General features: G+C 40.2%; 1 protein-coding gene across 1 annotated transcript in view; it reads left to right on the top strand.

Moving 5' to 3' along the window:
• LPP (LIM domain containing preferred translocation partner in lipoma) overlaps positions 1-17375 on the top strand; it is a 664090-nt gene that overhangs the window by 273884 nt on the left and 372831 nt on the right. Inside the window, exon 5 of the mRNA XM_052641648.1 lies at positions 14933-15055. Within this exon, the coding sequence (XP_052497608.1) occupies positions 14933-15055 (123 nt within the window). The remainder of the gene's footprint in view (positions 1-14932; positions 15056-17375) is intronic.

Raw genomic sequence — 17375 nt, 5'->3', positions numbered from 1 at the left:
GATCAAGACTATCTTTAAGAAAAAGAAATGCAAAAAAGCAAAATGGCTGTCTGAGGAGGCCTTACAAATAGCGGAGAAAAGAAGAGAAGCAAAAAGCAAAGGAGAAAAGGAAAGATATACGCATTTGAATGCAGAGGTCCAAAGAAAAGCAAGGAGAGATAAGAAAGCCTTCCTCAGTGATCAGTGCAAAGAAATAGAGGAAAACAATAGAATGGGAAAGACTAGAGATCTCTTCAAGATAATGAGACTACCAAGGGAACATTTCTTGCAAAGATGGGGTCAATAAAGGACAGAAATGGTAGGGACCTGACAGAAGCAGAAGATATTAAGAAAGGGTGGCAAGAATACACAGAAAAACTATTCAAAAAAGGTCTTCATGACCCAGATAATCACGATGGTGTGATTACTCACCTAGAGCCAGACATCCTGGAATGTGAAGTCAAGTGGGCCTTAGGAAGCATCACTAGGAAAAAAACTAGTGGAGGTGATGGAATTCCAGTTGAGCTATTTCAAGTCCTAAAAGATGATGCTGTGAAAGTGCTCCTGCAATATGCCAGCAAATGTGGAAAACTCAGCAGTGGCCATAGGACTGGAAAAGGTCAATTTTCATTCCAGTCCCTGAGAAAGGCAATGCCAAAGAATGCTCAAACTACCACACAATTGCACTCCTCTCACATGCTAGCAAAGAAATACTCAAAATTCTCCAAACCAGGCTTCAACTGTATGTGAACTGTGAACTTCCAGATGTTCAAGCTGGTTTTAGAAAAGGCAGAGGAACCAGAGATCAATTGCCAACATCCGTTGGATCATGAAAAAAGCAAGAGTGGTCCAGAAAATCATCTATTTCTGGTTTATTGACTATACCAAAGCCTTTGACCGTGTGCATCATCAGTTACTGTGGAAAATTCTTCAAGAGATGGGAATACCAGACCACCTGACCTGCCTCTTGGGAATTCTGTATGCAGGTCAGGAAGCAACAGTTAGAACTGGACGTGGAACAACAGACTGGTTCCAAATAGGGAAAGGAGTACGTCAAAGCTGTATATTGTCACTGTGCTTATTTAACTTATATGCATAGTACATCATGAGAAACGCTGGGCTCGTTGAAGCACAAGCTGGAATCAAGATTGCCAGGAGGAATATCAGTAACCTCAAATATGAGGATGACACCACCCTTATGGCAGAAAGTGAAAAATTAAAAAGCCTCTAATCAAAGTGAAAGAGGAGAGTGAAAAAGTTGACTTAAAGCTCAACATTCAGAAAACGAAGATCATGGCATCTGGTCCCATCACTTTATGGCAAATAGATGGGGAAACAGTGGAAACAGTAGCAGACTCTTTTGTGAGAGGGTGGTCACTCCACAATCAGTACAGATGGTGACCGTAACTATGATAGTAAAAGACACTTACTCCTTGGAAGGAAAGTTATGACCAACCTAGATAACGTATTTGGAGAAGGCAATGGCAACCCACTCCAGTACTCTTGCCTGGAAAATCCTACAGACAGAGGAACCTGGTAGGCTGCGGTCCATGGGGTTGCTGAGGGTTGGATACGACTGAGCAACTTCACTTTCACTTTTCACTTTCATGCATTGGAGAAGGAAATGGCAACCCACTCCAGTGTTCTTGCCTGAAGAATCCCAGGGATGGGGGCGCCTGGTGGGCTGCTGTCTATGGGGTCTTACAGAGTCAGACATGACTGAAGTGACTTAGCAGCAGCAGCAGACAACGTGCTAAAAAGCAGAGACATTACTTTGCCAACAAAGGTCCATCTAGTCAAGGGTGTGGTTTTTCCAGTAGTCATGTATGGATGTGAGAATTGGACTATAAAAACAGCTGAGCACCGAAGAATTGATGCTCTTGAATTGTGGTGTTGGAGAAGACTCTTGAAGAGTCCCTTGGACTGCAAGGAGATCCAACGAGTCCATCCTAAGGGAGATCAGTCCTGACTGTTCATTGAAAGGAGTAATGTTAAAGGTGAAACTCCAAATGCTTTGGCCACCTGATGCAAAGAACTGACTCATTGGAAAAGACCCTGATGCTGGGAAAGATCGAAGGCAGTAGGAGAAGGGGACAACAGAGGATGAGACAGTTGGATGGCATAACCAACTCAATGGGCATGAGTTTGGGTAAACTCTGGGAGTTGGTGATGGACAGGGAGGGCTGGCATGCTGTAGTTCATGGGTTTGCAGAGTTGGACGTGATTGAGCTACTGAAGTGAACTGATGTGGGAATATATTAAGAAGCTATGCCACTGTTTTCATTTTATTTTGATCCAGATTTCTCTTACTCATAATTTGGATTGGCTATAGATATTTGCATGCAGCATTAGCCATATAAAATACACACTCTTTGCTCTTTCAAATGTTCATTGTGTTGGAAATATGCTGTAGTTCTCAAAATGCAGCCCTCACATCAGCACCATCAGTGGCACTTGGGAAGAACTTGTTAGAAGTGTAGGTTCTTGGTCCTCACCCAGGATATACAGAATCCGGAACTCTCGAGTCAGATCCAGTAATCTGTGTTTTATCAAGCTCTCTGGGTTGTTCTATACAGGCTAATGTTTGAGAACCACCGATCCAGAATTATATTCTTCACTGTTAATTTCCAGCACCAGTACATGATAAGAAGCATAGGCACCCCAACTCATTGAAGTCCCTAGCAGCTGATTTTTATTTTGAATCAAAATGCTTTTAAAAGTTAAAAACTCAGTTGATTCACCATGTGAGCCAATGAGACTGTGATCAAGGTAGTACTTGAATAGCTGTTGTTTATTGAATACTTAAGATGTGAACAATACTTGACATGTATGAACTCTTTTAATCCTTACAACAACTCCATGAGAAATTGAGACCCAGAGACCTCAGGGAAATTGCTTAATGTCACAAAACTGGTAAGTGGCAGTTGTAGGTTTCAAACCTGTCCATTCTGACTCCAGAGCCTTTATCACTACTTTTGTTTCTTATTAAGGATGCTTTGGGGATAAAATTTAATAAAAATGATCACAAAGAAATTCACTAATTTTATTTTTAGCTTCCTCAAAGACAGAAAGATGATCAGTTCAGTTCAGTTGCTCAGTCATGTCCAACTCTTTGCGACCTCATGAATCGCAGCATGCCAGGCCTCCCTGTCCATCACCAACTCCCCGAGTTCACTCAGATATACGTCCATCGAGTCAGTGATGCTGTTCAGCCATCTCATCCTCGGTCGTCCCCTTCTCCTCCTGCCCCCAATCCCTCCCAGCATCAAAGTCTTTTCCAATGAGTCAACTCCTTGCATGAGGTGGCCAAAGTACTGGAATTTCAGCTTTAGCATCATTCCTTCCAAAGAAATCCCAGGGCTGATCTCATTCAGAATGGACTGGTTGGATCTCCTTGCAGTCCAGGGGACTCTCAAGAGCCTTCTCCAACACCACAGTTCAAAAGCATCAATTCTTCAGAGCTCAGCTTTCTTCATAGTCCAACTCTCACATCCATACATGACTACTAGGAAAACCATAGCCTTGACTAGACGGTCCTTAGTCGGCAAAGTAATGTCTCTGCTTTTGAATATGCTATCTAGGTTGGTCATAACTTTTCTTCCAAGGAGTAAGCGTCTTTTAATTTCATGGCTGCAGTCACCATTTTCAGTGATTTTGGAGCCCCCCAAAATAAAGTCTGACACTGTTTCCACTGTTTCACCATCTATTTCCCATGAAGTGATGGGACCAGATGCCATGATCTTCGTTTTTTGAATGTTGAGCTTTAAGCCAACTTTTTCACTCTCCTCTTTCACTTTCATCAAGAGGCTTTTTAGTTCCTCTTCACTTTCTGCCGTAAGGATAATGTCATTTGCATATCTGAGGTTATTGATATTTCTCCCGGCAATCTTGATACCAGCTTGTGTTTCTTCCAGTCCAGCGTTTCTCATGATGTACTCTGCATATAAGTTAAATAAGCAGGGTGACAATATACAGCCTTGACGTACTCCTTTTCCTATTTGGAACCAGTCTGTTGTTCCATGTCCAGTTCTAACTGTTGCTTCCTGACCTGCATGCAGATTTCTCAAGAGGCAGGTGATGGGTAAGTGATACATGCTCTGTTTTGTTGCTTAGAGATAATACAACTTTTCTTCTATCCCTCTTGTCACCAACCAGTATCTTTTTAACATTAATGTTAGAAATAAGTGGATAATGAACCTTACTGGCCATAAAAGAAAACAAAAATGAAGTGAAATTCCCATTGTATTATTAGTACTGAATACCACTGAAAAAAAAATCAAAGTTGTGTTAAATGGAATATATTGTTTTATGCTACTTGCCTCCTATGTTTCCCTAGAATGACATGGTTTTATATCCTATATCAGGGAGAGATTTTTTTTTCCCCTAGTGAATCACAAAGGGAAGTCCAGGAATGAATAGTGGTTGGGAGTCCCTTGGTGTTGCACATGGGGTCTGCCCCAGTGAGTTCCATGAGATTCACAATGTAAATATCTCAGGTTTAGGGACTCCAGCACCAAGTTTTCTCCCTGGTTATTTTGAGCAGTCACATGCAGAACTTGACTCCTCAGATCCCCTTTCTGTGATGTGTCAGTGTGATTGTTTGGCTAAGTCAGAGATTCTGGAGGTTGCTGAGGAGTAGGTCAGCTCATGCATGCTTGTGTGTGACACTGTGTATTGACTCTAATTCTAGGATGTAAACTTCCTAGGGCAGAGAGCAGTTCTTAATCAGCTAGAGTATTCTCTGATCCTTTGTTCTTCTTAACAGCCTGAAAGAGAACTCTCTCTTTAATAATGTTGATTTGATCATTAGATTCCTGAGGTTTTTGTTTGTTTGTTTGTTTGTTTTAATAGCAGAGGACCTTATAGTTAGTCCTGCTCCCTACCTGAAAAAAGAAATGAGTACTTACGAAATAAATTGTTGTTATGCTAAGCAGCATCCATTTGTTTCGTTCACTGATAATGGATGCTTTCACCATTGTGCAATTACCAATGCAGTCATCCATTCAGGCAAGGATCCTCTGTAGATGCTAAAATCATTGGATAAAAGGTTTGTGATGAGCAGAATATTAGCAGAGTCTCAAAATGTCACTTCACAGATCATATATTGATTTAAAAGGGAAGAAGGCACTTTTGCAGTGAAGAAATCTGGTAGACAGTACCTTAACCAAGTCATCAAACTTGTCATCACTAAAGGGCCAAATGGCATCATGAACTTCCTGAGGCAATGCAATGGAAGTGTATAGCATCATGCACAGAATATTCCTGACAAACTCGTGTAATCTGAATCTGATCGTCAGACAAAGCCAGATTGATCAGCTTTTTACAAGTCGCCTGGCCAGAATTCTTTACACAAAATCAGTTTCATGAAAGACAAACATAAGCTGGGACCTGTTCTAAATTAAAAGAGAATAAAAAGACATATCACTTAAATGTACGATCTTTGATTAAGTTCTGGATGGCAGTGAACAGCAATCAGTAAAAGGACATAGTGGGACTTCTCATAAAATGTGAGCATTTTGATGAAATGTGGGTCTGAGAATGGTATTGAAAAATTAGTTCCTCGGACATGTTAAGCTAAAGTAAATGGAAAGGAAGTTTCTGCACCTTCTTTCAAACAGTTAAACTACAATAACAAGAAAGCAGCTATATTTGTTATTGGAGAGAGAGAGGCAAAATATTGACCAGTTTTGAATTTGGGTATCTGGGTAAAGGCTGTGTGTATGGAGTTCATGTTACTACTTGTTCAACTTTTCTATGAGTCATTTTTCTTTTATAAAAACGATTGTATGTACAGAGTAAGTATATAAAAAAATATAAGTGAAAGGTCTTTCATGACTCGACTGCTGGTGCTCCTTTATCTATCACCTGTAGGGTAGTGACCCATATGGCTTCACATGCTATGCATTTTGGTTCTGGACTCTATTTTAAAACATATTTCTGTGTACTTATAGTGAGAGAGTCATCACCCTGTAGTTCTACTTGGAACTAAGAATTATGATTTTCTCAATTATATTAAGCCCCTATTGTGATTTGGTGAGCTTTTATTAATATCATATACATATTTGTTGAATTAATGAAGTTAATTAAGTATCTTACAGAAAGTAATATCCAAAAATGGCTTGTTCATGTGAGTTTTATAGCTGTTAATAAAAAGTCATAGTCATTGTACCCTATCTCTCCTCCTTTCATCCTGTCTTCAGAGGCCAACCACCACCTCTTCATACGTATAACCTGGCCGTCCCTTGCCTCAGCTGCGAAACCTCTCTCTCACTTTCTGTCCTGGGATTTCCTTGTATCAGTGTGCTTCTTTGGACAGGTAGGAGCAAGTTTGCAACCCTCTAGATGATTCTAACCCAGTGGAGAACTAGAGTCAGAGGCTAAATATTCTTTCATTCTCTAGGAGGGAAAATCTGAGGCTTATTTCATGGAACTCCTTAGAGTGCTCCCAGGATAACGTAGCCCTAGGTGTCCGTATTGGTGACTAGTTCAATTATGCACCTTTGAAATGGCTGTTCCTCCTTTTTTTCTTAAATTATTCAGTCATTCAGGACTGTTTTTTTTTTTTTTTTTGAGGGGGAATTGATTTCCCAAACCAATGACCTGCACCCAGCTTTTGTCTCAAGCTTTGTTTTTGGCAGAACCTGGCCTAAGACAGTGGAATCTCTCTGTTGTTGAAGAATGTAAGAATCGTTATTATTAAAGTGACCACTTTATAGGTGGCCTTGTGGTATCTAGAAAAAGCATTAGGCAAAGAGGCAGGAGACTCCTCTTTATTGTTACTTGGCCTTGGGCAGGTCATTCGACCATCAGGTGACTGGTAAGGCTACGGTGACAGGGAGTTAAGGAGAAGACATGTAGGTGAGTGAGTAGGATTCCATTAGCGGGTTATAGAACTGTGTCCTAGTGTGCAGTGTTGAATGTTGAGAGTAATGAAGTAGTTTCTAGGTCTAAAGGTGCTGTGGTGGTAGACGAAGCACTAAGGAAGGTCTGGTGGTGGGACTTGTGCAGGACTTCAGTTACTTGAACTGAGACATAAAGTAGAGAGTCGGCAATGAGAAAGAAGCCTATCCTAGTCCACAATGGCAATTGCAGTATAGGAACAGAGCTCTTATCAGAAGGCCAGATGGGCCAGCGAGGGGAGTCTTAGGTGAAAAGCCTCACAGCTTTAGTCTGGATAGTGTTCTGTGGCGTCATGAGAAATGAGAAACTGACAATGGGGAGCAGTCCCAATTCAGAGGGAAGAGAGAATGAATCTTACGTGCTCAGGCTGGTTGGACACTGTAATGACTCATTTCATTGCATTGCTCAGCATAATTCTGTAACTTTTGAGACTCCATGGTATCCAGTACTTAAGGTGTGGGCAGTTGCCACGCCATCTGCTACAGTAAAGTACAGATGCTGAAGACCTGATTAAGTCCTGTCTCTTTGCTGATACCCCAAGGGAATACTTAATGAATGATGCTGCCTTTAAGAAGAAGAATAATTAGCAATAACTATATTATTCATATTAATTTATGGTTACTGGCTGCTATAATTATTGCTATTTATGAAAAATCATTATAATTATAGTACTTTACAATTTAAAGAGTGTTTTTCCCACCCATTTTCTTATCTGAGTCTTGTAACGTCCCTCCGGCTTAGGTCAGGCAGGTGATCTTCTCCTACTTTTATAGATGAGGATATTGTGGCCCAAGGGAGAATTTAACTAGCCTCCAACCCACCTCCCATATCAATATTTTGTGCTGTCCATGAGTTTATGGAAATACAGTGATCGAATTTCATGTTATTAATACTGTTTTTTAGCTGCATATAAGAGAATCAAGTTCACACAGTTCTCAGTTGCCTTCCATAACAGTAATGTCCTGCCTTTACTTGTACCAGAATCCATTGCCAGGATGTTCACATGAATTTAAAATTTTAAGAGACTGCTGTCTTAATAATACTACAGTATTTCATAGTTACTCAATGAGGTGAAGATGAGATCACCTCTGATAGAGGGATTCACTCCTTGAAAACATCTGGTCCTAGGACAGAGATGCACTGGCCTTACAGAGTTGGGTCACACTGGAGATTCAGACACTGAGAAAACATAAACAACCTGTCATTACAGTGTTTTCCTTTTTCTGGCTATAGCAAGGGGGCTAAGGAAAGTCTCTCAGTTTTCACAAGAAGGACCTTCCAGTCCGGGTCCTAAGATGTGAAAAACGCAAACACACACAGGTGTGCACACACAGTCATCCTGTGTGTGCAGTCTCCTTTTGCTTCCTTTCATATTCATTGATCCTGCTGTGCTTCTAGCTGATTTGACTCAAAAGATGCTGATACAGGAAAGGTTACTGGCTGGACCTATGGCAGAGTCTGCCATTACTTATTCATTGATTTACTCCAAGTATTTATTGAACACGTACATAGATCAGACGCTGAGCAAGATTCTGGAGAAGTGACGAGGAGGGAAACAAATTCCTTGTCCTCATGAAGTGTACATTCTCTTAGGGAGACGGATGATAGACTCTTCGTGACCCTTTGGACTGTAACTCACCAGATCCCTCTGCCTATGGGAGTTTTCAGGCAAGAATATTGAAGTGTGTTTCCATTTCCTTTCCCAGGGAATTTGCCTGACCCAGGGATCAATCCCACATCTCCTGTGTCTCTTGCATTGCAAGCAGATTTGTTACCCATTGAGGTGTCTGGGAAAGCACAAGACAAACATGCCTAAAAGTTAATGTTAGATGGTGATGGATATTATGAGAAATGTAAACAAAACAGATTGAAGGGATAGAGTGCCATAGAGGGGTCATGGGGCTTCCCTGATGCCTCAGATGGTAAAGAATCTTCCTATAATGCAGGAGACCCAGGTTTGATCCCTCGGTTTGGAAGATTCCTTGGAGAAGGGAATGGTTACCCACTCCAGAATTCTTGTCTGGGAAATTCCATGGATGCTGGTTACAGTCCATGGGGTCTGAGCAACTAACACTACTTTCAGAGGGATCATACAAATATATTCAGAATGAGAAGACGATTAAAAGATTGTTTTAGATTTTCTGATTAAAAAGTACCCATAGTTAATATGAGAAAATTTTTGAAGAGATTATAGTTGAAAATTTCCCCATCATGGAAAAGGAAATAGTCAATCAAGTCCAGGAGGTGCAAAGAGTCCCATACAGGATAAACCCAAGAAGAAACATGCCCAGACACATACTAATCGAACTAACAAAGACTAAACACAAAGAAAGAATAGTAAAAGCAGCAAGGGAAAAGCAACAAGTAACATACAAGGGAAATCCCGTATATTTAACAGCTGATCTTTCACAGAAACTTTGCAGGCCAGAAGGGAATGGAAGGATACATTTAAAATTCTGAAAGGGAAAAAATCTACAACCTATATTACTGTACCCAGAAAGGATCTCATTCAAAATTGATGGAGAAATAAAAAGCTTTTCAGAAAAGCAAAAGTTAAGAGAATTCAGTACTACCAAACCGGCTTTGAAACAAATGTTGTTGTTGTAAGTCACTCAGTCATGTCCAAAAGGTACTTATATAGCCAAAAAATGCAAAAGAAGAAAAAGATCTACAAAATCAACCCCGAATTATTAAGAAAATGGCAATAGGAACATGCATATCAATAATTACTTTAAATATAAATAGATTAAATGCTCCAACGAAAAGATGCAGACTGGCAAGACCCATATATATGCTGTCTATAAGAAACCCACTTCAGACCTAAAGACACATATAGACTGAAAGTGAGAGGACGGAAAAATATATTCCATGCAAATGGGAAGCAAAAGAAAGCTGGAGTAGCAATCCTCATATCCGATAGTTCAGTTCAGTTCAGTCGCTCAGTTGTGTCCGACTCTTTGCAGCTCCATGAATCACAGCACGCCAGGCCTCCCTGTCCATCACCAACTCTTGGAGTTCACTCAGACTTGTGTTCATCGAGTCAGTGATGCCATCCAGCCATCTCATCCTCGGTCGTCCCCTTCTCCTCCTACCCCCAATCCCTCCCAGCATCAGAGTCTTTTCAGTGAGTCAATTCTTCACATGAGGTGGCCAAAGTACTGGAGTTTCAGCTTTAGCATCATTCCTTCCAAAGAAATCCCAGGGCTGATCTCCTTCAGAATGGACTGGTTGGATCTCCTTGCAGTCCAAGGCACTCTCAAGAGTCTTCTCCAACACCACAGTTCAAAAGCATCAATTCTTTGGGGCTCAGCTTTCTTCACAGTCCAATTCTCACATCCATACATTACCACAGGAAAAACCATAGCCTGACTAGACGGACCTTTATTGGCAAAGTAATGTCTCTGCTTTTGAATGTGCTATCTAGGTTGGTCATAACTTTTCTTCCAAGGAGTAAGCGTCTTTTAATTTCATGGCTGCAGTCACCATCTGCAGTGATTTTGGAGCCCCCCAAAATAAAGTCTGACACTATTTCCACTGCTTCCCCATCTATTTCCCATGAAGTGATGGGACCAGATGCCATGATCTTCGTTTTCTGAATGTTGAGCTTTAAGCCAACTTTTTCACTCTCCTCTTTCACTTTCATCAAGAGGCTTTTTAGTTCCTCTTCACTTTCTGCCATAAGGGTGGTGTCATCTGCATATCTGAGGTGATTGATATTTCTCCCATCAGTCTTGATTCCAGCTTGCTTCTTCCAGTCCAGCGTTTCTCATGATGTACTCTGCATAGAATAAGCAGGGTGACAATATACAGCCTTGACGTACTCCTTTTCCTATTTGGAACCAGTCTGTTGTTCCATGTCCAGTTCTAACTGTTGCTTCCTGACCTGCATATAGATTTCTCAAGAGGCAGGTCAGGTGGTCTGGTATTCCCATCTCTTTCAGAATTTTCCGCAGTTTATTGTGATCCACACAGTCAGAGGCTTTGGCATATCAGACAAAATAGACCTTAAAATAAAGAATATTATAAGAGATAAGGAAGGACGCTGCATAAAGACCAAGGGATCAATCCAAGAGGAAAGCATAACAATTGTAAATATCTACGGACCCTACATTGGAGCACCTCAGTACGTAGGATAAACACTAACAGACAGAAAAGGAGAAATTGACAGTAATAGCAGGAGACTTTAACACCCCGTTCATATCAATGGACAGATCATCAAAACAGAAAACTAAGAAGGAAACACACGTCTTAAATGATACATTGGATGAGATGGATATCATTGATATCTTCAAGACATTCCATCCAAATGCAGAAGAATACATACACCTTCTTATCAAGTGCACATAGAATATTCTCTAGGATAGACCACATCTTGGGTCAAGAATTAAACCTCAGTAAACTTAAGAAAATTGAAATCATATCAAGCATCTTCTCCAACCACAAACTTGTGAGACTAGATATCAATTACTGAAAAAAACTTTAAGAAAAACAAACACATGGAGATTAAACAATACATTCCTAAATGACCAACAGGTTACTGAAAAAATCAAAAGGGAAATCAAGAAATTTCTAGAAACAAATGACAATGGAAACAAGACAACTCGAAACCTATGGGATGCAGCAAAAGCAGTTCTAAGAGGAAAGTTTAATAGCAATAGAGTCCTACCTCGAGAAACAAGAAAAGCATTGAATAGACAACCTAACTTTACACCTAAAACAACTGTAAAAAGAAGGACAAAAAACCCCAAAAATTAGTAGAGGGGAAGAAATCATAAAGATCTGAGCAGAAATAAATGAAAAAGAAGAGAAAGAAACAGTAGTAAAAAACTAAAATAGTAAAAACTAAAAGCTGGCTCTTTGAGAAGATAAAATTGACAAACCTTTAGCCAGACTCGTCAAGAAAAAAAAAGAGAAGAATCAAATCAACAAAATCAGAAATGAGAAAAGAGAGTTTACAACAGACAATGCAGAAATACAAAGGATTATAAGAGACTATTATGAACAACTATATGGCAATAAAATGGATAACCTGAAAGAAATGGACAGATTCTTAGAAAAGGTCAACCTTCCAAAACTGAACCAGGAAGAAATAGATAGTATGAACAACCCAATAACAAGCACTGAAATTGAAGCTGTGATCAACAATCTTCCAAAAAACAAAAGCCCAGGACCAGATGGCTTCACAGGAGAATTCTATCAAACATTTATAGAAGAGCTAATGCCTATCCTCGTAAACCTCAAAAATTTGCAGAAGAAGGAACACTTCTAAACTCATTCTGTGAGGCCAACATCACCCTGATACCAAAACCAGACAAAGAGGACACAAAAAAGAAAACTACAGGCCAGTATGACCGGTGAACATAGATGCAAAAATCCTCAACAAAATTTTAGCAAACAGAATTCAGCAACACATCAATAAGCTCATACACCATGATCAAGTTGGGTTTATTCCAGGGATGCAAGGATTCTTCAATATATGCAAATCAATCAATGTGATACACCATATTAACAAATTGAAAGATAACCATATGATAATCTCAATAGATGCAGAAAAAGGCTTTGATAAAATTCAGCACCTATTTATGACTGAAACTTTTTTTAAAAATGGGCATAGAAGGAATCTACCTCAACGTAGTAAAGGCCATATATGATAAGCCTACATCTAACATTATTCTCAATGGTGAAAAACTGAAAGCATTCCCCCTAAGATCAAGAACAAGACAGGAAAGGGTGTCCACTTTCACCACTATTATTCAACATAGTTCTGGAAGCCCTAGCAACAGCCATTAGAGAAGAAAAAGAAATAGAAGGAATCCAGACCAGGAAAGAAGAAGTGAAGCTCTCACTGTTTGCAGATGACAGGATTCTGTACATAGAAAACCCTAAAGATAGTATCAGATAATTAATAGAGCTAATCAGTGAATTTAGCAAAGTTGCAGGATATAAAATCAATACACAGAAGTCACTTGCATTTCTATATACTAACAGTGAAAAATCAGAAAGAGAAATTAAGGAATCAATCCCATTCACCCTTGCAACAAAAGAATAAAATATCTAGGAATAAACTTACCAAAGGATACTAAAGAGCTGTACACAGAAAATTATAAGACACAAATGAAGGAAATCAAAGATGACATAAACAGATGGAGATAGATCTGATCTAAACAGATAGATCAGGTCCTGAAAGATTAACTCTTGCTGGCTTAATTCACAAGAAACTGACTAATACACTCGATCTCATTTGAACTGTTTTATACAGAGAATTAAATAAGTTTAAGGACTCAGGGAAGGTGGTTTGGGGAGCAAGCTACTAGGAGAAAAGAAACTAGTGGTCTTAATAGGACATACCATTATGCTGTCATTGTATCAGATTCATAAAGATAAATTTACTTAGATAATTATAAGATTTAAGCACTATCTTGTCAGGTCACCGTAATTTTTGTTGTTGCTGAGGATACTCTGGTTTCTTGGCTTTTTCTTCTAAACACTTCAAGGCACTATACTGATATTTAACTTCCTTAGACAAGTTCTGTAGAGTTGATTCAATTACACTAATTTCTTATTATTTCATTCCTAATGGGCCTTACTGCACATTCACTTTGATTTCTCGACGGAGTCTTAAGAGACATTCCCATCACATGTCTATGATCATTATTACATTGTTATCTTAAAAGATTATTTCAGGTCACCCTGTTTCCAAATCCTGCTGTTGCTGCTGCTAAGTCACTTCAGTCGTGTCCAACTCTGTGCTAGGGCTACCCGTTTATTTCCTTTGTATTTCACTCTTTATCTTCCCTGGTGGCTCAGAGAGTAAAGAGCCTGCCTGCAAGGTGGAAGACCTGGGTTTGATCCCTGGGTCAAAAGATCCCCTGGAGAAGGAAATGGCAACCCACTCCAGTACTCTTGCCTGGAAAATTCCATGGACAGAGAAGCCTGGTGCAGGCTATAGTCCATGGGGTCACAAAGAGTCAGACATGACTGAGCGACTTTCACTTTCACTCTTTATTTCCTTGCCTTAAACTCTAGGCAAACTTCTTGTTTTTCCCAAGCCTGTTTCCACTTCCTGTGCAGGCCCTTATGGTGGTGTTACTGCCCTCTGCTCACTTCTCGTGGATTCTGAATACAAGCAGTGGTCAGTGCTCCTGCTAACATGGAGCATTGATATGAAATTCATAGATCCTGTGCTTCATGATCACTGGTCATTGCCACATGCTTCTTCTCCAGTCCCTTGGCTACACCCTGGGCAGTCTTACTCTAGTTCATCATTTAGGATATCTCTCTTTGACACAGACACACCTAATCCACTGATCCCTCACCGGTTGCTCTTCCTGGACTTGAAGTCTCTCCTTGCCTTTTCCTGCTTCAACTAAAATCCCATCCTTTTAAATGGTGGCTTATTTTCTTTTCTTTTTTAAAAATATTTGGCTGAGCTGGGTCTTTGTTGCTGCAAGTGGGCATTCTCTTGTTTAGGTGAACAGGGGCTCTCCAGCTGTGGCAAGCTGGGGCTACTCACGATTGTCGTGGTGCTCAAGCTTCTGGCCGCATGGCTTCTCTTGTTGCAGAGCATGGGCATGCAAGCTTGTGGGCCATGGGCTTAGTTGCCCTGTGGCACGTGGGGTCTTCCTGGATCAGGGGTTGAACCCGTGTCCCCTGCATTGGCAGGTGGATTCTTAACCACTGCAGCACCAGGGAAGTGCTATACTGTGGTTTCTGAACACAGAATTTGTATCACCTCTCTGGCTGGATCTACTCCTTGACGGCAGGTATGGAGGCAGTTACTTCCTTTAACTTGCATATGCATCAAAGAAAAGATCCTGTAAATAAGAGTATGACTTTGAGAAAATCTTCTCATATATTCCAGTTGTCTTATTTGTCAAAGTTGTCTTATTTGTCAAATACTCCAGCCTACCTCAAAAATTTTATAAAAGCTAAATATATGAAGTGGTATAAAGCTTAGACAAAGTCACTTTGTACTTGAGAAATTTGAACCCAGACTGAAATGGATGGAAACCGGAAATTTCCACTTCTAATGTAAATATGTTGCTTCTCGCAGGGAAATCCTGGAGGCAAGACCCTTGAGGAGAGACGCTCCAGCCTGGATGCTGAGATTGACTCACTGACTAGCATCTTGGCTGACCTGGAGTGCAGCTCCCCCTACAAGCCTCGGCCCCCGCAGGTAAGAGCTCGCTGTGAATATTAGCCACAGATAATCTGCAATTACCTGAAAGCACAAGCTGCTTCTTATAGCCCTTCTTTCTTTTTTGATTTTCTCAGTGTCTATGGTCTAAGTTATCTTTTTAATATCTACATGTGTCAGTCAACAGAAGTTTCTTTAACTGGTTTGATTAGTATTTTCTCTAAAATAGCACCACAGCATCCTACCCATTTATAAGTTAAATCTTCTTATGCCATTGCCCTGCTCCTTTTCTGGCTTAGCCTTGGTGGATATTTTGTTATATGTTAGTAGAATCTTCAGAGATATGGTTTAGCATGGCTGTCTTAAAGTCAGGGTGAAAACTACATCTTTTCTAAGAAGTTCGTTACAGCAAATACATTGAGACACCTTCCTTTTTCAGTTGTTGTAAGTAATGCTGCATAGGACATGTTCATGTATATTTTCTTTGGAGCTATTTACCTGACTCACAGTGGAATTTCTACATTGGGGATTATGACTATTTCTTATTTTTCTTTCCATGGATACTGAGTAGCTTATATTAGTACCAACAGTTTGAATATATCAATTTCTCCCCAGTTGTAATAGCATTTGGTACTGCAAGTAATGTATTTTTCTTTTTAATCTATTTTTTTTAAACTGAAGGATAATTGCTTTATGGAATTTTGTTGGTTTCTGTCAAATATCAACATGAGTCAACCATAGGTATACATATGTCCCCTCCCTCTTGAACCGCCAGTTTTTTTTCTTATGTAAGTGGTGTCTTGTTATTAGTTCTTCTTTGCATCCCCTGGCTTCCTTTGAAGTGTGGCTATTTTTCTTCACCTTTATTTATTATCTGCATTTCGGAAGCTGACCTTGCACTGCTGGTGGTCATTCCATGCCTCCCTCCAGACTCGAGAAAGTAATGGTAAATCAATTTCAGAGCTTCTGAGCCCTTGTAAGACAGCCAGCTGTACTCTTCGTACAGACCTTGGACCCAAACTGTTGTCACTGTGTTACGTTTGCTTGACCTTCAGCCCTCCAGCTCTCCAGTAGCATCTGCAATATTCACAGTGATTCCTTTCACAAATAAAAAACCAGTCCTGCTTCTCTGCTGCCAGTCATTTCAGCACAGTACTGAGTAAGGTGCTTTCCTCATTAGACGTGCTCCAACTGCCTTTTCTAGACCTATACTGGGACTGTTGGTTATGTTGGGGCACAAGGCAACACATACTAGTGCTGAGTTCTTCCTTAGCTGCCATCACTGTTGGCTTCATGTGGCCTGTCGGTGGTGAAAATGCACTTTGTTTCTAAAAACACGTGCTGAGCTGCAGACAGGTGGCACCTGCTGTGGTCTTTTGGGGGAGCTATAGAAGAAGGAAAGAAGTTGGTTAAAAGGAAGAAAAATAGGACCAAATGGTCCTCTTTCAGGAGCCCATAATAAGTTCAACAGTGGCAGATATATCAAAGAGCAAGGAAAAGACTGAGATATTCTTTTAAAGGTGGCAACATCTGAAAAGGTTATTCCAAATACTCGCATGTTTTGCTGAGGGATGGAGAGGTGGTGATGTTGGAGGCGAGAGGGGAAAGCAACCTGAGCCACAAGGAAGGAAGGTCCAGGGTGCATTCAGAGAACTGCAAGCTGCCTAGAGGTTGCAGACGAGGCCACTGAAAGCTTCAAGCGGACTACAAGCCTAGAAGTTCTCCTGCTCACAGCCTATGGACATGTTTGAGTGCCAGATGAAGATTTTGCCTTGTCTTATAAGTAATGGGGGATAGTTGAAGGCTTCCAAGCAGAGAAAATCTATAGTTCATCCTGGAGAAGGAACATAGGAAATAAGACACTGTTTCTCATGTGATTGATCAGTGTCTCTTGAGTATGGCTTTTTTATAAAAAGAAAAACATTCAGAGAAAAATCTCAATATCATCTAGAACTTGAAAATCAAACTCAGATCTAATTTCAAGGTCCAGCTGTGCTCACATTGTAGTCATGTGTCCTCAGACAAGCCACTTACCTACCAAGTCTTAGTTTCCTCATCCACAAGCATCTATGTCTCAGAGTTGAGATAGCTTTGTTTCACTCTAGTGTGAAGAGATGTGAAAGTCCTTTATAATCAGTAAAGCACCGTTCAAATATCAGTGATTATGAGTTTGTATGCACAGTGAGATTGTGCAAACAAAATGTGGCTGCTGAATAAACCTATTAAAATGCAGAGGTGAATTGGAGGCATGTGTAGACAGTCTTAAAGAATATAGGCTATGTTAAGAAAAACCTCTAATCTGAATCTCCCCAGTATATATTAGGGTATGAGAATTTAGGAGGAAAAAATAAGATTAAGC

Source organism: Budorcas taxicolor, chromosome 1 (assembly GCF_023091745.1).
Source record: "Budorcas taxicolor isolate Tak-1 chromosome 1, Takin1.1, whole genome shotgun sequence".
Lineage (NCBI taxonomy): Eukaryota > Metazoa > Chordata > Mammalia > Artiodactyla > Bovidae > Budorcas > Budorcas taxicolor.
The sequence above is the reverse complement of the archived record's forward strand: the minus strand, read 5'-3'. Positions and strand labels throughout refer to the sequence as shown.